The sequence below is a fragment of the Trifolium pratense genome, linkage group LG1 (assembly GCF_020283565.1).
Source record: "Trifolium pratense cultivar HEN17-A07 linkage group LG1, ARS_RC_1.1, whole genome shotgun sequence".
NCBI classification, from domain to species: domain Eukaryota; kingdom Viridiplantae; phylum Streptophyta; class Magnoliopsida; order Fabales; family Fabaceae; genus Trifolium; species Trifolium pratense.
The window spans coordinates 4,998,535-5,023,739 of NC_060059.1; the positions used below are offsets into that span (position 1 = coordinate 4,998,535).

Consider the following 25,205-nt stretch of genomic DNA (forward strand, 5'->3'; position numbering starts at 1 on the left):
GTCCTCTATTATCAAGCGTTATGTAATAAAGTTCAAGGGTTCGTTTGATCTGCTAAAAATAAGAGATTGGACAAGACAACTTCAGCTGTACTGTGTTTGATTTCAAAATTGTTCTTAAGACTGGACAAACTAGGGACCAAGGGACTGGACAAAAACCTAAATTATTGTCCTCACTGAACCACATAACAACTTTTTGTCCTCTGCACAAGTTGTCTAAAATACCAAAATAACATTTTTTCCACCAAACATCGTACAAAGACAAAAAAAATTAACACCTTAAACTTTGTCATGTGCTGTTGTATCTTATACTGTCATGTACTGTTCGGTACTTTTATTTTGCAGATCAAACGAACCCCAAGCGTTTAAGTTGTCTGAAAATATGTTCGATTATAAATGAGAATTTATAATCCATGGGATGTTGGGGCTGTCACTATGTTGTTCATGGGATGATGAGAAAATGGAGGAGTGAAGTTGGAATAATTCATGGGAGGTTTTGAAATTCATGGTATGAAAGCACCAATTGATAGAGAGTTCAAGCTCTATCAAGCTACAATTAAGCTACAACTATGAAAAACAATAAAATTACTCTAGTCTTCAAAAAAAAAAAAATCTAAGAAATAAAAGACAATAAAAGATAACTTCTTCATTTTTCATTCATTAAAAGGTTACAAACTCTACATTATACATATATATATATATATATATATTGGCTCCGTTTGGTAAAATAAAGCTATAAGCTAGCTTATAGCTGATAAGCTAGCTGATAGCTGAAAAGCTAGCTTATAGCTGATAGCTGAAAAGCTAGCTGATTGGAATTAAAGTGTTTGGTAAAATTAGCTTTTTAAATAATTGATAAATATAAAAAGACATAAAAGGACATTTATATGTAGTGGGTAGTTTTTGTTTTAGTGGGTAGTTTTTTATTTTATAAAAAATAATAAAATTAAAGTAAAGGTTAAAAATGGAAAAAACTGTAAAAAGCTATAAGCTATAAGCTCAAACGCTACTTGAAATAGCATCTCAAAAAAAGCTATAAGCTCGTGAGAAAAGCTCGTTACCAAACACTTCACATTTTTATCAAACAAGCTTATAAGCTCGTCCAATAAGCTATAAGCTAGCTTATTAGACTTACCAAACAGAGCCATAGTGTCAATAGTGGGTAGTAACTAAAATAGGCCAAAGGGCTAAAAGCCCAATAACTAAACAATAAAGTCCAACTAATAATATCTTACCACATTTTACTAATATCAAAATTACTTAATTAATTATTATCTTATATTCTATCAATTTGGCACAGATTTTGCAAAAAGAGAGAGAACTTTAAGGAGGTACTAATGAAATGTTATTGATTTGGGTAAAAAATGTTGTGAGTAAATGACATTATTATGTGCAAATCTATCTATGTATCTAATGACGGGAGTATTTTGTAATTAGGGTTCTTATAGTTTATGAACATTTTCTCATTGGGCACACAACATGAAAGAGTTGATAACCAAGTCCAACCGTTGCAAAAGATATATGTAAGGTAATTAGTATTGAGAACCCACCATTATCATATGCTGGCTGGATACAACTTTAATTATTACATTTTAATTCAGTGGTGTTGATAATGTAATTGGAGCAGGCCATAATTTTGTCCACAGAAAACTCAATTGATGAGCCAGAGAATGCAGCAAGTGTGGACTGGATTTTATATCCGATCCGGTCCCATGCCATTTGCTACTTCATCTCAAGCTCTGACCCGCTTTCAAAATCCATTTTTTTAATCACTATACTACTCCAATTTTGATTAGATGTAACTGTTCGATTAAGATCCAATTATCAATTTTTTTTAAAAAAAAGTTTAATTAATTTTAAATTTAAAAATTTAAAATTAGACTAAATGGCTGAGATATGTGCACGGCATGACATTCTAGCTGAGATATGTGGTTAATGTCTCCTTCCGATCGTAGTTGAGATATGGATATTGAGAATTTATTTGCACGCCCCTTCAATTCTATTTTTATCCCCTTATTTTCTAAATAGCGGACGTTGTAAAAATACAAATTTTGAAAGAAAAACAATTGTTCGCAACTTATCATGCGACAATGTTAGGTGTGAACGTGTTTGATACAAGAATTGGTACACAAAATTGTTGAGATATACCGAGTGTGAGTTAGGTCTTACATTAGTTAAAAGAGTCGTGTTGAACAACATATAAACCAAAAGACTCATAAACTGAATGCTTTAATGATTTGAGTAAAGATGTGGTGTCAAAGTCATTTGTGAGTTAAGTCACACATTCGTTGAAAAAGTTGATGTAGATCAACATATAAGTGAGATGACACGTAAACCTATTGTCTTAAAGTTTTGAATGAAGATGTGGTGTCAAAAACACTTGTGTTGTACGATTGCTCTTATTTCAATGTGTTGATTCAACCCAGTGAGACTCCTCGAACGGACCAACATATTTTACCTTTGCGTGGGGGGTTCAAACATTGAAGATAGTGAAAATAATTTTGCTGTTCACGATCGTTAATCAAGGTGCGAACTATTTTCGTAAGTTAGTTGCAAGCCGGATTTTTTCATAATTTTGCAGAATGTGTGATAAGATATAGGGACACGAAAACAAATTCTCATAGACATTTCTTGGTACATAAGTAAACTTTGGATGCTTGTAGCCTTGTAACATGCTTTAATTTTGGAATGGGAACAAACAACAAACACTCCTCTCTCTACACTTTTCATATATGCACAACATATTTAAATTGTATTATTATACTATTATTATCAAATTTTGATTTTAAATTTGTATGTCAAAATAACTCTTAATTAACACAAGGTTTCAACAAACTCAGCTAAGTAAAAAATTTTAAAAACCTGAGTTAAGTAATTAATGTGAGTGACATGCCAAATATGAGTCAGCAAGACAATCCAATTTTTTTTCACTCTTATAAGGCACCCTATACCAAACCGGTGGACTTATATGAAACAAAGCCTTGTGAGAGACCCTAAAAAAAGGAGGCATATACTTGCTTGAAATGCAAGAGGACTACCTAAATGTCACAACAAGAAACCTTCTCAACGTGTGCCTTTTACCACCAAGTTATATACTAAAATGATGGTGAAAAACATGGATAAATATCTTCAACAATAAGCCAATAGGAAAGGTAAAATAGGTACCAAGAGATGCTTCTATTTTGTTGTGAACAAAAGTATGAGATGGACACCTGATTGGTGGAACAACATCTTCTAATACAAGATTGAAAAGGGCACTGTACCAACAACAATTTTAATACATGATCATTATGCAATAGAATTTTAAAATGTCACAAAATATCCTTTTCAAAAATAAATGTCACAAAATATGAAGTGACATTTGCAAAATCTTCACCCTTGTCTAAGCAAAGCCTAGTGTTTGTTCTCCTCTTTATCTATCTTACCCTTCTTTTTATTTAGCTTCACATTACTTCATGTGCATGAGCCACACCACTTCACCAAATGGGGTGGCTTCAATCCATCTTCTCTCCAATCAAGAAGCTATGGTTCAAGATGAATTCAACTCAAAAGAAGAGTAAGTTAAATAACACTCTCTATAACTACATTATTATTGTTAACTCATGCATATAGTTAGTTTTTAATCAAGCAATGTTTGTAATTGTGTCCTTTTTTTTTTTACAATGTTTGTGCACTTTGCATAAAGCTTCTATTCTTGAACCATTCAACCAAAAATAGCACAAGTTTCTTTACCTTAAAGATATATTCCAAATTCTTTTCTTCCTGCCCTGAATTTCTTCCTTCCTTTCTTCTCACTCACATGACACTAAAATTTTCAAATATTTTCCTATCATTTCAGGAAGAGGGCTTTACATTTTATATGAAGATGTGAAATCTTGCCCTTACGAAGACGTTCACGTCCTCTGGTCAATACTCGTGGAATCACATTCACCTTCTTTACCATCGAAAAAATGAAGGTCATGGGCACAATACATAATTGAGAAAAAGCTTGTAATTAATGTACATAAAAATAACTATAATGTCCATAGTACCATAGTGTTTCTTTTCTCTTTTAACTTCTGTAGCACCAAAACATAATGAATCTCAAATTTTGTTTTTAAAACAATCACTCTAAGCTCTTATTATGCCTCAATTTTTATTTATTCTTGAATGCTTTTTTTTTTTTGTTTGTTTGATAAGCTATTCTTGAATGCTTTTGATTTCTGCACAATTTTTCAGCCAGTATTAAAACCTGCATACACAAGGTGGTTGTCACATAAGTATTTCTTGAGGTGTTTAGGCAGAGTAGGGGAAGGAAAGTGAAAGTTATAATTTTGAAATGTTGAAATGTCTATTACAAGCTGTTGAAATGTTTGTTTCTTACATTGATTTCCTTGTTGATATTGACTTGTGAAAGCTCAAGCTATTCTAACCTAGTCAATCATAAGTTATTAGGTTACATAAAATTGATAAATTAGGCCTCATTCAAATCACATAGCAAATTTGATAGAAAAAGTCTTACATGCCACCAGACAATAATGGAACAGTGACACTGACATGCATACCTTAGCAAAATAACTTGAAATCTAAATAATATAATTTGCACTTGATTGAGTAGAAATCACTTCTAGAAAAACAAGAGTAATCTGAAGAGAATAAACATTCATATCATAACACGTTCTTTAGTCAATCCCTTAAAAGTCTAAAATATGTTGTTTTTTCAACACAACTTTCTTAATAAAATTGTAGCATCTCACTCAACAATTTGTGTGTTTAAAACTTTTGTTCACTCTGTCATCTCTACATATAAGTGATTCTTAGCCAAAGTGTTATAATTTTTTGAGCATTTTTCAGTTTGAAGCTTTGTCGACTGAATAAACATATGAAGCCCCTCCTTCCTAACACTCCTTTCACCCTCCTTTCCGCTCCTCCTGACAAAACAGAGTTATGCCTCAAGTTTATCCACTTATTTAATGTGTTCCTTTCATAATTTTTTTGCTTATATGACAATTTTACAAATTTCATACTTTTGACAATTGTATTGCAAGAATACTTGTTACTTAAATAATTTTATCCTAAAGAATAACAGTGGCAATGCTCATATTCCGTGCGATTAAAATTTTACAAGTTTGGCTCCATCCATGGACACTTGTAGTTGAATTCGGGATATGTTTGTAGCACAAGTAAGAAAACAGTTCATAAGAGTTACATAAAAATCTTCTCAATCACGTAAACAATGTATGGAATAAAGTATCTAAGCTCCACACTTCATAGGATATCAGACAAATACTGCATGCACATTATAAATGATACTTTTGATAATGTACTAATTACCAAAGGTATCATTAAAGATATATGAGCTCCCAAAATGTCAAATTATAGTAATAATGTCATTAAAAATATGTGCAGGCTTGCTCCAATTTTTCATTCATCTTAGAGGTAACAATTGCTTCTTCTTTTTTCTTAACTGAGCAGAATATATAAATGTGAACTCTATCATTGGTAGCACTGCCAGTATTTTGAAATTGAGGATATCATACAAATCATGAACACGTGAAATGTCTTACAGCATTATAGAGCCGACGAAGAGGGACATTCTGAGACATTTTGTAGCCAATCCTTAAAATAGTTTTGACAATCTTCCCCCGCCTGAGAGATAGCAGCAAGAGGTGTGACAGTAATCTAAACAAAAAGTGAAATCATGTTAGCCACAATCCGCGTGTTTCCTGTCCAATAATATTTTATTTATATAACTCACATATCCTTCCTGCAAAGATTTGTGATCATTATTATCATCATGATCAAGTTGAGAACCTTTTACCTACAAAATAAAAATAGTATACTACATCATACTCCAGCACATGTCTAAGATATGTAGCATGGTTAAAACAAGAAGAATTCATCGAAAGATATTGGAAATAAACTGTTCAAATGAATAGAGATTTTCGAGTAAGAGAAATGAACCTACTTCTCTTGAAAATAAAAGACTTTCAGGTGATATAGATGACGTGTTAACATCTGCATGTGCTGGTATGTCTGCATTGGTCATATCAGATGACATTTTTCGTCCTTCCGCCTCAGAGGCGATTTGCTTCCATCCCATCTTGGTTAAAACTTTACCCTGCTTAGTTAGCTTGTACCCCTTTTTTGGGAGAATAGAAGAACCACAAATTAATTTTAAGTCATTGCATGGAAAACAATATAGTCTGATACCAAAATCAACAATGCCAATCCTCTGAACAACATAGGTATTTAAAGTTTCATTTGTTGGAAATGGGGAAAAACACGAGATATATTTGAAAGAATAACATTTTCAGAAAGACAAAGCAACATTACAGTGAATCGATTTGTATCAGAAGACCAAATATTCTTTTCAAGAAATCAGAGATCAGAAACCAACATTTTTGCTTTTACATATTCAGCTAACCATTTCTTTAGTATCCCAAGCATAAATCTGTGCATCATAATTGACAAGTAAACAATCGTCTACGATGTTACTGATCCATATTTTTACAAAAAACATGTTTATTATAACATAATTACCTTAAAATGACCTAAAATAATTAAAATCCCCAAAGCAACTCCTTAAGAAAACTATAACTAAATAATAAAAAAGCAAAATATTATAATCGACCCACACTTGTCCTGCATCATATATTAATTTCATCATAACAAGGTTTATCTGGCTATTTCATGTTAGTAATATATGTATAAGTTAAACATAAAAAAGGCAACATACTTTATGATTAGCAACATTGCTTGGCACATCTATATTCAAAAAGCACTTTTGAGGGTATCTTTGGTTCTTTATGTCAACCAGTAAAGCACTTATGATAGGTACGCATGCTTGCGCGGCAAGAGTGAAGTCATGTAGGTTACTCTTTTCTTTAACCCTGGATTGATCCCAAATAGTCAAATACAATAGTGATTAGCAGTTTCTGTACCAGTTGATAGATAATGATATAATATAGGCCCATTTGGATTTAGCTTATTTTTTAGCTTATGCAAATAAATAAACTTTCATGTTAATTTATAAGTTTTCACTAACAAAAAATGTATCTTTATAAGTTGTTTTCTCATAAACTACCTTGAAAAACATAATAATACATAAAAGCTTATTTATTTGCATAAGTTGTTTCACATAAGCTCAAAAAGGAGCCAATCCAAACGGGCCCGTCTATGAACCATATATTTACAAATAATTCTTTAAAAAATCAATTCAAAACAAACATTCAAGATAATCCAGCAATATGGCCACAAAAGTATTGAAACTATACCAGTCATATGAAATGGAGATAGAAGGTATATCATGGAAGAAAGCCTCTCGAGCTCCAGCAACTGTGCCCGAGTAAACACTGCATAAAAGGGAACCTGATTAGTACAGGTACAGTTATGAACACAAAAATGTTGTAGATTAATGACTACTGAAGTTGAGCATACTACAACTCTTTCAGTTTAAGAAGATGGCTTAAAGATGGGGAAAGAACGACAGTACTACTTACATGTGATAACCGCAATTGTTACCCATGTTTATGCCACTTACTACCTGTAAATTTGTATGACACATATTAGAAACCAGCTGGATGAATTTTTCATCTCGCGCAGCTTAGTCTAAAAGATCTTGTATATGAGAAATTTCTCAGAAAAAGAACATCTCAAAACAAAATAATGAAAAGTGAAAAACCAGTAGTGCAAATAAGGGACAAAATCCTAATGTTGTAGAAGTTTTACAAAAACTTTTCAAAGACTACCTAAATAACTAAAACGGCTCGCACTCGGTGATAAAGAAAAATAACCAAGAAGCAGATAGAGTGATGAAGTAAAAGAAAAAAGTCCATTCCAACAATGTAATTACTTAGAAAGCAAAACTAAAAACTCAAACGATTAGCATACCAGATCAGCTACGGAAGGAAAGAGTGATTTGGAAAGTCCCAGAGAAGTGCAATCAGCTGGAGTCCCTGCAAATAATTTGCACAAGGACATTCTATAAGACAGGAGAATATGTTCAACTAATGTATTTTAACGCAACTTAAAGAACAATTAAGAAGAAGAGTTGCACAATTTTTAGTACTTTGACCATTATTGTAGCTCACCGTATGTATGCTATGCCTCCTTATCCATACGACCATACCTAGCTACTGACTATGGTACACAACTCTCATTGTTCACACACCACATGTGGATTGGGGGATTTCTCATAGTTGGTGCTGCTGCACATGCAGCCATTTTTATGGTAAGAGGCTATGATCCAACTACTCGATACAACGATCTATTAGATCGTGTTTTTAGACATCGCGATGCAATCATATCACATCTCAACTGGGTGTGTATATTTTTAGGTTTTCACAGTTTTGGTTGTATATTCATAATGATAAGTTATTGGAAATTTACATTGAAGGGGAAGGACGTACTAGTAAAAAATAGCCAAAAAAATCTATAAAATGAGAACTCCAGTTGAAAATGCAAAAACACACAAAAACATGGATGCCTTTGATCGGCTAAAAAATATGGGACCGGATTGGACAACTTGAGTTGTCCTGTGTTTGATTTTAAAACCGTTCCTAGGATAGCATAACTTAGGGGCAAATGACAGGTCAAAAACTGAAATTTTAGTCCTGGCCACATGACAACATTATATCCTAGATACAAGAAAGATATATAAAATAACAATATAACATTTTGTCAACCAAACATCATACAAAACAAACCTTAAAAGTTTGTCGTGTGTTGTTTTAGTTTGTTCTGTCGGAAACATACTTTTTGTAAATCAAATGAACCCAATAGATTATTAATTATACGAAGGAAGAAGAAAATAGAGAAAACAAACCAGAAACTGCATAGGCTGTAGTTCCATCAATATGAACTTTCTTGGCCGCTATAGGGTGAAGCCAAGTAATACTGTGACTAACCGCTGATTTCTCACTGAAAATGATCCAATTATGAAATGAAAAAACTTAAGTAACACAATAAAACCAACAAGAGACGATATTTTGACACAAAAAATGTAGAAAATAAAAGAGGGTGATTTACGTACGAATCAGGAGCGCAAACTTGAATGTTGTAGAGATTGGTTGCAACGAGAGAATTAACCAAAGCTCTGAGACCAGGTGCATCGATTCCATCATCGTTTGTGATCATGATTGTGGTTCGGTTACCTTCCTCCGCCATGTTGAATTAGGATGAATGAATGAACGAAGAAGAATTAGAGAGAGAGAGAGAGAGAGAGAGAGAGAGAAGAAGAAGAAGAAGAAGATTGTTAGTTAGTTTGTGAAGTGGTACCGTACATACGAGTACGAAAATGGCGCTGCCAATTGCATAAATAAATTGTGGTGTGTAAGTAAACAACTTCAAATTACCACGGCCTTCCTGGATTTGGAGGGGTACCGAATAAATTCGTCAGTGTTTTCACATGGTCAGTTGTATCTTGCAATTTCAAGAGTTATTTTTAGAAAAAGATTAAAAATATTGATCATCGATGACGACGGTGAAGATACGACTAAGACTTCGAATGTGGTGTATAAGGAAGTCTTTCGAATATAACATAATTTTCTTTGTATGAATATTTATCCAAAATTATTGTTGAACTATCGTTTAATGTTACTCAACTTTTTTCATATCTTACAGTTAATCAGACCCGTGCACCGCATGGGTCGATGTTCTAGTTTATTTGAAAAAGCTTAATGTTTGGTAATTTTAAAAATCATTTTAAAACTTGACAAGTGAGGATTAGGTTAAGTAAAAAAATAATAATAATTGAGGATTAGGTTGATGATAGGATGTTAATCATTAGATTAGTTAATTTAACTAAATGATTGAATTTAAGTGGTTAATAAATTTTAAAAAATTGAATTTTTTTTTGTAGTCTTAGTGGATAGAAATTTCACTTTTAACGTGGATAAGTGAAATGATCGAGGTTCGAAATTCATTGGACGGAAAAGAAAAAAAATTGACTAATTGAATTTTAAGGATAAATTGAATATTTCATCAATTTTTCCTTTTTTTTTATAAGCTCATCAATTTTTCCTTGAATTTATGTGGGAGATTTAAAAAGTGAGAAAAAAAATATTTCTCTTCATTAAAATAAATTATATATATTTTTTTCTAAAATGAAAATATTCATTCATTCATTTAAATGGGTAGAATACATTTTATACAAATTCAACACCTCTAAAAACAAAAACCATAAATCTGCAAATAAATCCATACATCCAAATTGATAGCATAAAACGACATAATCATACCTACAAATAATGTGATCAAATTCAAATAACTGGAATACATATGTCCTCGAATCTGCATCGTTGACAAACTTAATCCCTTTGTAAATCAATAATTGACCAAAATCGATCTACCAATTCAATCAAATAAACACCACAAAAAGGCTATAAATCAAGCACTTCGGAAAATGAAACGAACACTGCACGAAGAAGACAAATCAAACAACATCGTAGTGAGACGAGTAATAAAATAATTTTCTTTATTTATCAATGAAAATTGAAAATTACTTATTTAGAAGAAAAAAATTAAAACAAATATTTCAAAATCACCCCTTTTGGTGAAATTTTATGGAAACGCAAATTTGTGTTTCTACCTTGGATCTGGATCCTCTCCTTCCCCAACTGTCTCCTTCTCTCTCCTTCCATAAATCGTGACTGTTGGATCAATCTCATGGTCTTAAATTTAAAAGTAAATAAAATTAGAAAATGAAGTTTAATCCCGATTGACCAAATCCCGTGAACGACACAACCACCACCACCACCAACTTAACGGTTCTCATTCTAGATTACCGGCGACGCAGTGGCGGACACACGGTGGTCAGGGACACGGCAGCAGGTGACATTGTGTACGGAAACGCAGCGAAAACACAGCGACGGTGAAGAGGCAGTCGACAACGCAGCGAAAACACAACAACAGTGAAGACGGCAGTTGACGCGTGAAAAAGGGTTGTCATATTGTTTGTAAAAGGGGTTCATGGATGACTGCTTTATTATCAAATTACTGTGTAAACCAGGAAAATCAATAAACAAGAAAAATCGATATTGATGTTGTATCATTAAACCAAAGCATATTGATATTGCTATTGCTATTGTACCACTGTTACTGGGAGCCTCATCTTGGAATTGCAGGTTTAGATGTGGAAGAGAAAGAGGAACAAGTTTACTGTTGGATGACATGTCTTTTTGTTTGTTAGTTTCTCATCCATTGGATTAATCTGATGGTCAAGATTTGGAGAAGGAGAGAGAAGGAGACAATTGGGGATGGAGAGAAGGAGACAATCTGATGTTCCTTCTACCTTGGTCACTCGTCAATCGTCATTCCTCTCGTCGACGTTCACGCCGCTGTTCTCACTATCTTCTTCCTGTATTGTTCCACAGCTTTCACTTTTTCTCGTCATTCTTATCATCTCTGCAAAGGTGTGTGTTTATATTCATTCATTCATTCATTTTTCTTTTTATTCTTTCTGCTCATCAATTCATGCTATTCCCTCACAATTTTTAATGTCATCATGTTCTACTCGAGACCTCACTGGTTTATTTAGTAACATTTTACTGCTTTGTATATTTTACTTGTTTATTATATAGTTTAAATGACATTTTTTGTAGTTTTGAATTAATCAAAATTGCTCTTTTTTTAGTTTTTTATGTTGTTATACCTTGTTTGAGGATCTACTTGAGGCTAGTATTTTTGTAGTTTTGAATTCCTAGCATTATGAAGCATGGACACAGACACGGACACGACAGGCACACTCTGACACGTCGACACCGATAATATTTTGAAAAAGTGATATAATTCAATGTAATCATAAGTGTCGGTGTCGTGTTGGTGTCCGACACCATAAACACCTAATCTGAGGAGTGTCCATGCTTCATACTAGCATCTAATAGCAGAATGAGAATCTCATGTCATGTGATACAGTTTGTTTATATCACAACTTTTGCAGTGCAAATGGAATTTTACTGTCATTGAAGAGAGTTAGTCTGGAAGTTTTTTTGGGGGGAAGGGTCTCGAAAACACTGATCGTTTAGATAGCTATTGGTTCAAATCCTCAAAGAAAAAACTAATGTCAGGCTCAAGGTATCTCGTCAGTAATGGCATCCTTTCACACACCTTAGATGTTCCTCCAGTCAAACTCTTACTTGAAGCTCATCCAGGTACTCGGATAAATTCAAACGTTTAGTAAAATTAACTCCTACAAAATATTTTGTAAATCATTTTCCTGGTTTGTTTCTGGTTCAGGTGCATACACGACTTCACGTACTCACAATAATGCTTCATGCTTGTTATTTTGGGAGAGACACGTGAAAAGACTTTCAGAATCTTTACAAATTCTGTCAAATTTGGCACCACAACTTTTATTTAAATCTAATAATGCTGCAAGTTTGCTGCCATTGTTACCAAATTTTCCAGTTTCGCAACCTGCATTGCAGATGCTTGTTGATGATTCATTGTGGAAGGTATTGCCCATTGCATTGAAAGAGAAGGTTGATTCCGTGGAGCTTGCCATTACAACTCTTGTTAGTGGAAATTTGGAGGAACTGAATGTATGTGACAGTGGGACAATAAGGGAGGAAAAAATGAGTAAAGTTTTTAATGTACATGTGCATATTGAGACTTATGTTCCTCCTCAATTTGGTATCCGGGGAAATGGTGCACATTTAGCCGTTGCAGGCTATGGGAGGAACGTTGCAGCTGCAAAATATTCAGATTGGGTAAGGTCAGTTTCTTATGCTACATGAATCTGAGTTAGAATACAAGTATTACTAAACTCTTCTATGCTTCCTTAAATCCCATATAAGAAAAAACCGGATATTGGAGAGTTAGGGTACAATGCTAAAAAGTTTGAATTCCCCTCCCCTGATTATTGTTTGCTTAAACTGGACTAATGAGTTGTATGTACTCTAGTAACAGCCTTTGACAGTATCAAATTGCTGTAATAACTTTTTTTGCTGCATGTAGTGCTGATGTTCCTTCAAATTACAAGTTGTAACTTTTTTCTACAATGCAGGATTAGGAAGACTCTGGAGAAACTCAGACCTCCATCAGTGACTGAACTGTTGCTTTCTCATGATGGTAATCAAATACTTGAAGGTTGTGTGACAAATTTTTTCGTTGTTTGCCGCAAGGTAAGCTTGTTTTATCTCTCAGCACAAATTATAAGCTTATTTGGTGCTAGAATTCTCTATACCCTTTAGTAACTAAATGTATCAATTACCGCCTAAGATTTGAACGTAAAGCTGATGAATAAATCAATAATCAACTTCTCATTGTGTTTCAAGACTTTATTGATCTTATAAGATATTATTGCTGTCTTGATTATTTGATGCTCAGTACATTCCCCAGACTCACAAGGTGTCATGGTTTCATTTCTCTTGCTTTTCTGCTTTGTGTGTGTGTGTGTTGAGACATTATATGAATTAATTCATGGATTTTACTCTATATTTCTTTATGTGGTACACATGCATGTACAAATTTTATTGATTATTTCCTATTTCATATTAGGATTGGGATTCAGATGATGGGAAGGTCCCATATGATTATGGAAATAAAAACTATTTTGAAGTGCAGACAGCTCCTATCAATGATGGTGTTCTTCCAGGAATTATACGCCAACTAGTGCTTGAGTATGGTTTGGTTATAAATCTAATTTTTTGCTGCTATATGTTTTTCAACCACAAAGAAACTATGCCACAGTGTAGAAATATTTAGCTGAACTTATATTATTTACAAAGACTATAACTCAAGAATAGTGTAAAATCAGGGCTTTATTTCAACATCTCAAATCGGTAACAATAAGAACAGTGGACTGTAACTTATGTTCTTTTGTTTGTTTTTGTTGCCAACAATAAGACTACTAATGTTGTTTTGTCAGGAAGATGTGAATGAGGGTGGAAGTCCAAAGTTATAGAAATAAATTAGACCAATGCCATATATGTATCTGATAGAAAGTTAAAAGCACACACTAACAGGTTGTTTATCATGTGACTGGGCATGATTTGCCCTTGTGCAGGGTATGCAGGGACGAAGGAATCCCATTTCGAGAAGTTGCACCGTCCTGGTCAAAACATGAAATCTGGGAGGAAGCATTCATCACAAGTATTTTTTTTTTTGTCTTTTCATTAATTCTTCAAGTGTTTTGAGGATAGAGCGCAACTTTGTAAAATAGTTCTTTTGGAAACTAGTGGCTAATGATTGATGAAGCATCATGAAAACTGTACTAAAATTACTCCTTGATCTAAATCAACGGCTTAGGGTTCTGATACGTTTAAACTGTCATTCACTCACCGCCAGGTGGTGGTCTTCTGTAATTACTTTTCCTCACGATCATAATACCAAACCGACTTGTAAAGGCTAGTTGCTTATTCTACATTGAAAATGAGTACCGACTTATCTACAAGTTTGGTTATTTAACATTGATATCGCACGTCAGTTCAAAATATCAAGCCTTATTTACAATCATTAACATTTATTTTAATTATTTGTTCTACACAAAATTATAAGATTTCGTACTCTTCTTTTCTGGTTTTCTTCTAAAACTACATGGGATCTGATATCATTGCAGGTAGCTTGAGGCTTTTGCAACATGTAGATAGTATTCAGGTTCCAACAGAATGGCAATCCGCCCATTCTAAAACGTGGAAGGATATATCATGGGCAAAAAAGCAATTTCAGGTGATAAATTTATACTGCTGCTGCATTTTTATTAATTTTTTTTTTTTTTAAATTTCTCAATTTGAGTAACTGCAGGGTGGACCTGGGATGATCACTACTTTAATCCAGGTAAATTTATTATTTATTATTTTCACATCTTGAATTGAGCTAGGGGGTTGTGGGGGGAGGGAAAGAAAAAAAAAATGCACTTATCTTCTACTATGTATATAGTCATTGAATTTTATTTTGAAGTTAAATTTAACTAATCACACTCATGAAGAGAAAAAAATCCTCAAAGCTGACTCATTCAAGCTTTTTCTTGTTTCTAAGTTATATTTCCCAACATTGCAATTATAAAACCAAAATTCCTATTTGTTTGAATCAGGAAAAGGTTGTGGAGAAAGCAATTTTGGAAGGGTACTCAATAAGTAACATATGTACAAGGTGAAGATCTTACTTCTTTGTTGGGATGAAATGGACAGTAAATGACTTTCTCTTTTTCCCCTCTTAGATTGGCCTATAACACCAACAATACGGTGATTTCTCAATGAGTAGATGAAAATGTAATCACTTGAAAGAAGTCCAATTTGCTGATATGGAGTTGAAAACTATATTCATATTTTTAAAATAAAAGTAGTCTGTTAACCATGTGTAAGAGAGCAGTTGATTTTATTTTTTTTTAAATTCTATTTTAGTAGTAATATTAACTAAGCATGGTCTCACATTACTTTATGACAACCCACTATGTTTCCACCTCTTTTGTTAGCCACTTATATTACATGCAAACTTGCAATATTCCTTCCACCTCTTCTTTAACCACTCCTATTCCATGTAATAATCAGTAAGTGATGTACCAAAAAAAAAAAATTAATCAGTAAGTGAATCAGATTTTTGGAAGCTTTTTCCCATCTCTCTCTCTCTCTCTCTCTCTCTCTCTCACGTGTTTGTTCATCAACAACAACACCATCTCCCTTTCACCAAACTCTTACCCAATCCCATTTCATGCAAATTAAGAAAAGGACAAGACCTCAGTTGTTTTGTTTATCAGAAACTCTGTATAAATACCCACTCATACAACAATCAGAATCATTCATTCTTAACATCACCAACACTTAGAAAATCCACTCTTTCTTCATCAAGCTTCAAGAACTCAGTTTGGGGTTTGAGTAGGAACTGAAGGGAGGAAATTTGTGGCTGTAGCTGAGCTCCAGAAGCAAGATCAGAGGAGTCTATTAGTACTCCGTTCAGTATCAGATTGTGAGCTCAGGCGGAAACGGATGTAAATTATTATCCAAAGTACACAGTAGCATACACTCCGAGACCGGCTTGCCTCGGAGTGTACTTGAGATTAAAATGAACAAAATAATTAATTGGTGATACACTTTTATTTCTATCTATGTCAATTCATTATTATGAGTTTATCAGAGTATGTTAGAAACTGACATTCAGGTATCCCCGGTATAGTCACTACTAGTTGGATAGTAGGACTCATTGAGGCTTAATATGTCTCATTCCACTCCTAAAAAAAAAATCAGATAAGCAAGCTATGGAGTAGATGTTGTCCTCAGTGGACTATTTTAGTTTCATTGTTGTATCTTGTTATAACTTTGGATTTATGTTTCAGTTTAGGCTTATGTCACTTGCTTTATTTCATGTATTCAGCACCTGCGTGTGTGCATTTTCGAACTAAGCCCGTATTGTAATTCTAATGAACTCAGTATCATATATTAATGAATCCATTCTCTGGTTGAAGCAGGAACATACTCTCCTACAAACTCCAGAGGATTCATTCTGCAGAACTCCTTGAATGCAGCACTTCCACCCACAGTCTGATTTTGTGGATTGTTCATATGCTGCTGAAACATCATCATCATCATTTCTTGATATTGCTGAGCTTGTTGAGCTTGGAGTTGTTGATGTTGGTGCATCATATGCGCCCACATATTAGCATTAGGATCTCCTGCAAACGCTTCGAGCTTCTTTTGCATTCCTCCTTGGCCTTCCATGTCCATGACCCCTTTGAGCTCCCGACATATTATTCTAACTGTCATAATCAAGTCAAGTTAGCTAGGTTCAAAATGATATAACGCCTAGAATAGATGTTAGGAATCCGACAGGCTCAAAAGGATATAACACCTAGAATAGATGTTATGAATCCAAATGGTACCTACGGATATCGTACTTCTAATGACCCCAAGGCACGATCTGAATCGATATCAATCCGTAGGGACCATTTGGATTCCTAACATCTATACTTGGTGTTATATCATTTTGAGCCTAACTAACTTGACTTGATTATGATAGTTAGAATACTATGTCAGGAGCTCAAAGGGGCCGTTGACGTGGATGGCCAAGGAGCAATGCGGAAGAAGAGCCTGAAGCATTTGCAGGAGATCATAATGCTAACATGTGGGTGCATATGATCCACCAACATCAACAATTTCAATCTCAGCAACATCAAGAAATGATGTTTCAGCAGCATATGAACAACCCACATAATTACAATATGGGTGGAAGTGCTGCTTTCAGGGAGTTATGCAAAATGAATCCTCTAGAGTTTGTAGGAGAGTATGTTCATGTTGCACCCGGAGAATGAATTCATTAATAATTGATATTGAGTTCATTAGAATTACAATACGGGCTTAGTTCGAAAATGCACACTGGATACATGAAATAAAGCAAGTGGCACATGCCTAAACTGAAACATGAAATCAAAAGTTATAACAAGGTACAACAATGAAACAAAAATAGTCCATTGAGGACAACATCTACTCCATAGCTTGCTTATCACGTGCCGCCTGCTTATCTGATTCTTTTTTTTTTACGGAGTGGGAGTACCTTCTGATAAACTCTTAATAATGAATTGACATAGATAGAAATAAAAGGTGCGGATAGTTCTTCATCACCTTTATAAATATGCCTTGCATCACCAACGGAGTTGGGTCAGGTTTGAGTCGCACAACATGGCGAATGGATTACCTCCGGTGTAAAGAACCTATGGAAATAAAATATGACTCGTCAAATTTTGTTACACAATCTAACCTCAAGTTGCTCTCCTATTTGCTCATTCATGTTTGCTCACATAGTCTCTCAAATTTCCCTCATTGAGTAAATCAATATTTTTTATACTCAAAATTGTTAATGTTAATCACTCAATTGTTAATATTAGTCACTCAAAATTGTTAATATATTAGTCAAATTGATAAGGTTAGAGTGCAAACATGCACCAAACTAGATTGATAAATGCTTTTTAATTTAAGAGATATATATATATTTTTTTTTTTAAACTTGGTATAGATGATTTTTTTTCTTCATTGGGAGAAATTGGTATTCTGTATAAATATTTTTAAAAATTAAACAATATCATAATTTTATAAAGTAGATAATTTTTTAAACTTGAGAGGCAAACACCAAATAGAGCAAAGGACATTTTTCTTGGTTCTACAGAAATTTCTCTTGATATCTCTCAAAAGCCTAAACAAACATTGTTTATATTTAAGGATTTAACTTTTATACACATTTTTACACATTCAATCAAATTACTTCATGTAGTTTTTTTTTGTTGTTAAATATAGCGAATGAACATATAGTTTATTGAGTGTGTTTGCGAGTTGAATTTCGGAAGGAAATACTTCGAAGGACTAAGTATATATTTTAATACATTTATTTTTGTTTTATGGAAAGAACATGATACATAAGCATATAATATCATGCTTTTTTTTCACTAAAAGGTTCCTACTAGAGATAATCTTATATTAAATACTAAATATGATTCCTCTTTCGGTTAGAATTTGAACCTTAGCTCACAAGATTTCTGTTTAGCCTTTTCCTTAATAATATGTCATGACTCTAATTGTCCAAAATGAATATAAGATTAATAAATTATGAATGATTAAAGGAGAAAACTTTGAGTACTATGTTCCATGTCCATGCCATGACTATAAGATTAATAAATTATGTTCAATAATAATATGTCCATGTCCAATGAAAACAATGACACCTAGATTTAACACTTCCGTCATCTCAACCACTCTCTAGTTCTACCCCTTCACTTGATCAAAAGAAAAGACACCATGTCTCATTCACATCTCTGCTTTCTGTGTCTGGTAAACTTCATCACTTATTTTCTACTCTTTCTTAGCTTTTTGCAACTATCTTTTTTCCTTAACTGCCCTTGTCATCATCTCATACCTTGTTTGAGTGTTTTAAATTTATTGTTACTTTCTCTCATCATATGGTACATATATTTTTTGTTGGTATTTAGAATTTGCAGCATCTAGTACTAGTTCAATGATAATCTAATGTGATATACTTTGTTTATATTACCATTTTTGCAGTGGAAGTTGAAAACGTTGCTCCTTTGACAAGCTATTGTTTCAAATCCTCAAAGATAATAAAATCAATGTCAGGTTCAAGGTATCTCTTCAGTAAGGGCATCCTTTCTCACACCTTAGATGTTCCTCTTGCTAAAGTGTTTCTTGAAGCTCATCCAGGTATCTATTGGCATAAGCACTTGTAATTAAGATTGTTTGACATAGTTTAAGAAAATAATTTATGACATGTCTATAAGCTGTTTTCAACTTATGGAGAGCTTACTTATTGAAATAGCTTATACAAGTATTTATATCAATAAGAACCGATACTATAAGCGCTTAATTAAGTTGTTTATCGGAGTAGGGCCTAAACATGTTTTTACTCCCTATAATTATCTCAACTTTTGTTTTTAGTCCCTGATCGGCTAACTGCTTTTCAGTTTCTACAAATTACGAAACTCCTAAAAATATGCACTTTTGTAAAATTTGTAAGGACTAAAAACAAAAGTGTAAACTTACTTTTAGGGACTAATAACATACATAACTAATAACTCTATTTATTTTAAAACTTATCAACTTGGTCTCTGATCCAGGTGCTTACACAACACCACGTACTCATGATAATGCTTCATGCTTGATGTTTTGGGAAAGACACATGAAAAGACTTTCAGAATCTATACAAATTCTGTCAAATTTGGCACCACAACTTTTATTTAAATCCGATAATGCTGCAACTGCAAGTTCGCAGCCAGTTTCACCAAATTTGCCGGTTTGGCAACCTGCATTGAAAATGCTTGTTAATGATTCATTGGAGAAAATCTTTCCGGTTGCATTGAAAGAGAAGTTTCATACTGAGGAGCTTATCATTACTACTCTTGTTAGTGGTAATTTGGAGAAACTGAATGCATGTGAGACTATATCTAAGGAAACAATGAGTAAATATTTTGATGTGCATGTGCATATTGAGACTTATGTTCCTTCTCAATTTGGTATCCGGGGAAATGGCGAACATTTGGCTGTTGGAGGCTATGGCAGGAACATTGCAGGTGCAAAATATTCAGATTGGGTGAGGTCAGTTTATTTTGCTATCTGAATTATTATACATGTATTACTAAGCTCTTCTATTCTATGCTTTTCCTTAAATTTCATATAAGTAAAAAGTAGGATATTGGTGTGTTAAGGTACAATATTGTGAACATGGACAATCCAACCGTGTTTAGCAACAGCTTGTAGTGTTGGCATTACTTCAAATTACTAGTTGCAACTTTTTTCTGCAATGCAGGATTAGGAAGAATCTGGAAAAGCTCAGACCTCCATCAGTGACAGAAATTTTGCTGTCTTATAATGGTGATCAAATACTTGAAGGTTCTGCTACAAATTTTTTCGTTGTTTGCCGCAAGGTGAGCTTATTTTATCTCTCAGCACAAATTATATGCTTATTTCTTACAAGCTTATTTGATGCTAGAATTCTCTGAGCTATTTTTGTTAGTAACTATATGATCCGTGTGTATGTTTATTGGGACATTATATGAAATAAGCTTATCATCATGGATTTTACTTAATATTTCTTTATGCGGCACACATGCATATATAAATTTTATTGTTCATTTCAAATTTCTTGTTAGGATCGGGATTCAGATGATGGGAAGTCCTCATTTGATTATGGAAATAAAAACTCTTTTGAAGTGCAGACAGCTCCTATCAATGATGGTGTTCTTCCAGGAATAATACGCCAACTAGTGCTCGAGTATGATATTATTAAATCTAATTTTTTTACCACTATGTTTTTCTTCAACCACAAAGGAACTAATACTATGCGCCTCTTCTAGAAATATTTAGCAGAATTCAGGTTATTTAGACACTATATATAGCTCAAGAATAGTATAAAATCGGCACTTTCTCTCAATATCTCAAACTGCTAACAATAAGACTCAGAACAATGCTCTTTTGCACTCGTGTAGGGTGTGCAAGAGCGAAGGAATCCCATTTCGAGAGGTTGCTCCATCATGGTCAAAACATGTAATCTGGGAGGAAGCATTCATCACAAGTATTTTCTTTTCATTTAATCTTTTTACTGTGATTAAGGATAGAGCTCAGCTTTGTTAACAATTTCTTTTTTTGCAATCATGAACAATTTCTTTTATATTTATTCTACACAAACTTACAAGATTTCGTACTCTCCTATTATGGTTTTCGTATATTCTAAAACTCACTTGGAATCTAATGCCTTTGCAGATAGCTTGAGGATTTTGCAACATGTAGAAAGCATTCAGGTTCCAACAGAATGGCAATCAGCCCATTCTAAAACCTGGAAAGATATATCATGGACAAAAAAACAATTTAAGGTGATAAATTTATACTGTTGCTGCATTTTATTATATAAAAAAAATAAAAAATAAAATAAAATCTCAATTTGAGTATATGCAGGATGGACCTGGGATGATCACAACTTTAATCCAGGTAAAATTATTTTTATTTTCTTAATTTAGATTGTCGTAGAATCTTCAAAGCTTTGACTCAATCAAGCTTTTTCTTGATTCTAAGTTATATTTCCCAACATTGCAATTATAAAACCAAATTGTTTTATTCAGGAAAAGGTTATGGAGAAAGCAATTTCGGAAGAGTATCCGATAAGTAACATATGGACAAGGTGAAGATCCTAATTCGTTATTGGGATGAAATGGACTGTAGTTATACTGAGAATGTCATAGTTTCTCAATGATTAGATGATGAAAATGTAATCACTTGGAACATGTCCATTTTACTGATATGAAATCTGAACAACTTAATAAGTCAGGACCAAAACAGAAACAAAATAGTATACATAAATCAACTTCTTAGGCCACCTCCAGAAGGTGCTTATGTCCATTTTGCTTAACAAATATTGTGGAAACAAACATTGATCCTTATTTGCATTGCATGTTGCAAGCACCTGGTCCTTGTCTCAAAATTGTGAGCTAGGGTTTTTACTTTGAAAAATAAAAGTAGAGAGCAGTTAGTTTCAAACCTCAAGTTTCTCTCATTTTTTGCTGTCTGGTATTGGAATACAATATCAAATTTTAGATTCTTAAAGAACATTATATTAAATAAATGCACACAGTAGTACTTTATATGACATAATTGGACTTTTTTGGGGAATAACCTCTATACATACTAGTTGCATCTTGCATGTTAGAACTCATTTCCTAATTGTTCACCCTATTTTTAAAAGTATGCCAAACTTTTTAGAGGCATTTACAGCATAAAGGAAATAATGAAGAGCTGTATCTAGTAGTAGCTATGCTTTGCATGTTGAGAGGCAAACACCAAACATCAAGAGCAAATAGAAAAGAAGAACAAAATAATCAATACTTTGTTATTTTGATACCCTTTCAAAAGCCAAGAGAAAACAGAATTTGGATCCTTTCCTTTTTTTTTTCTCTAATTCTCTCATATTGTTTTTTATGTGTCTTTCTCTCTCATCATTTTTTCTCTCTCATCTCATCATCACTTATTTATTTTTTATTTTCAATTTCTTCTCTCTTCACACTCACAAAACAAAAAAATTCACCCATGTGGCACATTAGAGGATCCAAATCCGAGAAAACATACTATTTAAATGTAAAATTGAGTTAGAAATTAAAACGAAGAGGTAATTACTAATTGTTAAGAATCTAGTAATTTTTTTAATAGATTGACGAAATGACAAATTATTAAACACTCACACACAAAAAGAAATGACCGGAGTTTGAATCTATCATAACGTCCGACACTAGCAATTCGGGTCGATACTTGATTTGGATCCGTTAAATGAAATAATCCACTTTATATAGTTAAATATCTATATATAAAGAGAATTCATGAGTTTTGGTGTGGACTTTTCATAATACCAACAATACCCTTGATTTTTGTTAGTAGTAACAAAAATCTTTTATTAAGAAACTCGCCATAACATATGACATTTTTTTAAAGCAAAAATATTTTATTAATAAACTCACCATAACATAAGACATATTTTTTTTTGGACATAAGTTAGACACATGCAGGCGTGGAACGCGTCTATCTGGCCCGCTGATAAATAATAATTTATTTATTTTTTGGTATATCTGATAAATAATAATTAACATCAATATTAGAGTATAATAAGATTAATAAAAATGCTCATGTGTCAAGCTCTCCACGTGAAAAAGTATTCCATTTAACTTTTATTGTATAATAATAATAACATTAATAAAAATACTGTCATTTTTTACTTTCGTATTCTTTTTAAGTCTTGATTTCACTAAACTATAGTAATAAAGCTGAATAAAAATAGTGTAATTATACATAAAGTTACAAAATTGTTTGCCATAATACACGATAGAAGATTCCAGTTTTAAGCTGCTAATGTCTTAAGTGATTATACAATTAGCCTAATTTATTTGTCACCGTCCATTTACACAATGGTAGGCACTGAACCCTTATTGGGGGCACCAAGCATGTGCATAGGCCTAGATAGATTGCACTTAAAAATGTATGTCCAAGTCCAACTCACTTGTTTTGTAATTTGTATCCTCATACATACCTGATGATGGAAGAACTTCTTCAAATTAATTATAAGACACTTCTCATTACATATTCTGAAAGACTACAAAAATCAAGATTTTTTTCAAATAGTTTTAAATGAGTTTTTTTTTTATATAAAACAAATTGCAAATGCATGTCCTATTCGAGTATATTCAGAAAGTATCATATCAAAATGAATGATCACCTATATTTTAAAACAATATAATTAATTTCTTTTATTTTATACAATAAAATAAAATTCCTATGAACCGACAATTAATATAAACATTTTTACGTATATTCAACCGGTTCATATCGTGAATTTTTTTTTTTGAAGACAACAAGTTCATAGCATTCCTTCAAAAAAAAAAAAAACAAGTTCATAGCATTTCTTTAATCAATAAGTGTTCAATACAATTTGGTTTGTCAACCAGTATTTTGGGACTAGCTACACATGTGGCCGTTTTAACTAAACTATGAGCAACATCATTTGCTTGCCTCACTTTGCTATGTTATTTTTAAAAGTATATTCACAAAATAATATCTATTTATATACACTATTTGATGTATGTGCACGTGTTAGTTTTTTTTATCATAAGTTTAAATATATTAGGTTTTGACATTGATTGGTGTCAAAAAAAAACTTCAAGACTTAATATTTATCGTAGCTACTATACGGGATGAGTCTACATCTTTACCACTAGAACAAATTTTCCTAGACTATATCAACTTTTATTTTGGAAAATATAAATGTACTTTATGAAAATAATTGAAAAGTTGCATATTAAGTGTATATCTAGACTTTTAGTAAAAAAAAAGTTTATGTTTAATTTAAATTCGCAGAATTTAAAAAATATAGTAAATGATCACTTTTTTTTTTTTATTTAATAGTCTACTGACTAGACTCACATACACTATGAGTGTGTTTGATTCACAATAAAGAACAGAACAAGCAGAATAGGACTGAACAAGTAGGTGAGTCACAACACAACTTATTGTTCTGTACATTATTTGATAATCGATGCACAAAACAAAACAAAAATGTGAAAAATTCGTATAATATCCTCTGTGTTGTGTAATCTTTGGAACTAGTATTAGGAATAATATATCAAAATTTCCAAACTTTTTTTCTCTCGTTATTTATAAAAAAAATCAGTTATGATATTATGAATTAAAAATTTGTTATTGAAATGCATAATTTTTTAAAGCATAAATAAAATTAAAATGTTAATGTGTTATAGAAAAATAAATATTATTATTTATTGGAGTTTGCTAACTTAGACCCACCTAAAAATATGAAGGTGTAAGTTAGCAAGGTGCACTTTTTAACTTTAGACCAAAACACCATTTTTTACTATTTTAATATAGTTTCAAGTCAATGATAGTTTAATAAAACTGATTTGATGTTTTAACATGAAGGTCTAAGTTAACAAGGTGCACATTGAAACATGCAATATCGAATGTGATAGCAAAATTACACAAAATTGATATTTAGAGGTTTCAAAGGGTTTTATTTGTCATAAAAAAATTAAAGATAAGCAAGTTGAAGCCTAATCCCCTAGTAATGGTCCCCACTCTATTATATCCTGTTGATGAGGCAAGAGAAAAGGGGGCCAGCCAAAACTACCAATTCACCCGATTCTTTAACTAAAAGAGCTTTTCTTTCGATCTTTCATGGTTTTTTTATATCCTAAAAAATTTCATTTTATCCTTGAAAAATTTGAAATGTAGAAATTGGAGTTT

The 25,205-nt window shown here is 32.7% G+C and overlaps 3 protein-coding genes and 1 long non-coding RNA gene across 9 annotated transcripts; 3 read left to right on the forward strand and 1 right to left on the reverse strand.

Annotated features, from left to right (window-relative positions):
* The first annotated feature begins 3,433 nt into the window (after window positions 1–3,433).
* Window positions 3,434–4,105, forward strand: LOC123883186. Its single transcript, XR_006800124.1, has 2 exons — window positions 3,434–3,553; window positions 3,836–4,105. It is a non-coding gene; the product is annotated as an uncharacterized LOC123883186 (long non-coding RNA).
* LOC123883164 (5'-nucleotidase SurE-like) lies at window positions 3,971–9,335 on the reverse strand. 4 transcript variants are annotated; one of them, XR_006800121.1, is made up of 11 exons: window positions 9,011–9,289; window positions 8,804–8,898; window positions 7,870–7,934; window positions 7,479–7,522; window positions 7,254–7,331; window positions 6,716–6,869; window positions 5,945–6,118; window positions 5,735–5,797; window positions 5,544–5,658; window positions 4,361–4,409; window positions 3,971–4,228 (listed from the first exon to the last, which is right to left on the reverse strand). XR_006800121.1 is itself a non-coding variant. In XM_045931911.1 (10 exons), exons 1-9 carry the CDS (start codon window positions 9,142–9,144, stop codon window positions 5,548–5,550), a joined length of 918 nt encoding a protein of 305 aa, XP_045787867.1. In that variant the 5' UTR covers window positions 9,145–9,290; the 3' UTR covers window positions 4,424–4,622; window positions 5,544–5,547. The 4 variants fall into 4 exon arrangements, 3 of the variants coding, with proteins under 3 accessions (XP_045787867.1, XP_045787874.1, XP_045787859.1); XM_045931911.1 differs by lacking the exons at window positions 3,971–4,228; window positions 4,361–4,409 and adding an exon at window positions 4,424–4,622 and having other exon boundaries at window positions 9,011–9,290; XM_045931918.1 differs by lacking the exons at window positions 3,971–4,228; window positions 4,361–4,409 and adding an exon at window positions 4,625–4,907 and having other exon boundaries at window positions 9,011–9,290.
* A 1,276-nt stretch (window positions 9,336–10,611) lies between these two features.
* LOC123883194 lies at window positions 10,612–15,262 on the forward strand. Of its 2 annotated transcripts, none has more exons than XM_045931942.1 (9): window positions 10,612–11,390; window positions 11,893–12,128; window positions 12,214–12,691; window positions 12,983–13,100; window positions 13,477–13,598; window positions 13,985–14,070; window positions 14,537–14,646; window positions 14,722–14,754; window positions 15,011–15,262. In XM_045931942.1, exons 2-9 carry the CDS (start codon window positions 12,038–12,040, stop codon window positions 15,071–15,073), a joined length of 1,101 nt encoding a protein of 366 aa, XP_045787898.1. In that variant the 5' UTR covers window positions 10,612–11,390; window positions 11,893–12,037; the 3' UTR covers window positions 15,074–15,262. The 2 variants fall into 2 exon arrangements, with proteins under 2 accessions (XP_045787898.1, XP_045787891.1); XM_045931935.1 differs by having other exon boundaries at window positions 11,918–12,128.
* A 3,310-nt stretch (window positions 15,263–18,572) lies between these two features.
* On the forward strand, window positions 18,573–21,847 carry LOC123883209. Of its 2 annotated transcripts, none has more exons than XM_045931953.1 (9): window positions 18,573–18,731; window positions 18,963–19,118; window positions 19,532–20,009; window positions 20,221–20,338; window positions 20,564–20,685; window positions 20,900–20,985; window positions 21,174–21,283; window positions 21,366–21,398; window positions 21,530–21,847. In XM_045931953.1, exons 2-9 carry the CDS (start codon window positions 19,028–19,030, stop codon window positions 21,590–21,592), a joined length of 1,101 nt encoding a protein of 366 aa, XP_045787909.1. In that variant the 5' UTR covers window positions 18,573–18,731; window positions 18,963–19,027; the 3' UTR covers window positions 21,593–21,847. The 2 variants fall into 2 exon arrangements, with proteins under 2 accessions (XP_045787909.1, XP_045787914.1); XM_045931958.1 differs by having other exon boundaries at window positions 18,725–18,862.
* Window positions 21,848–25,205: the final 3,358 nt, after the last annotated feature.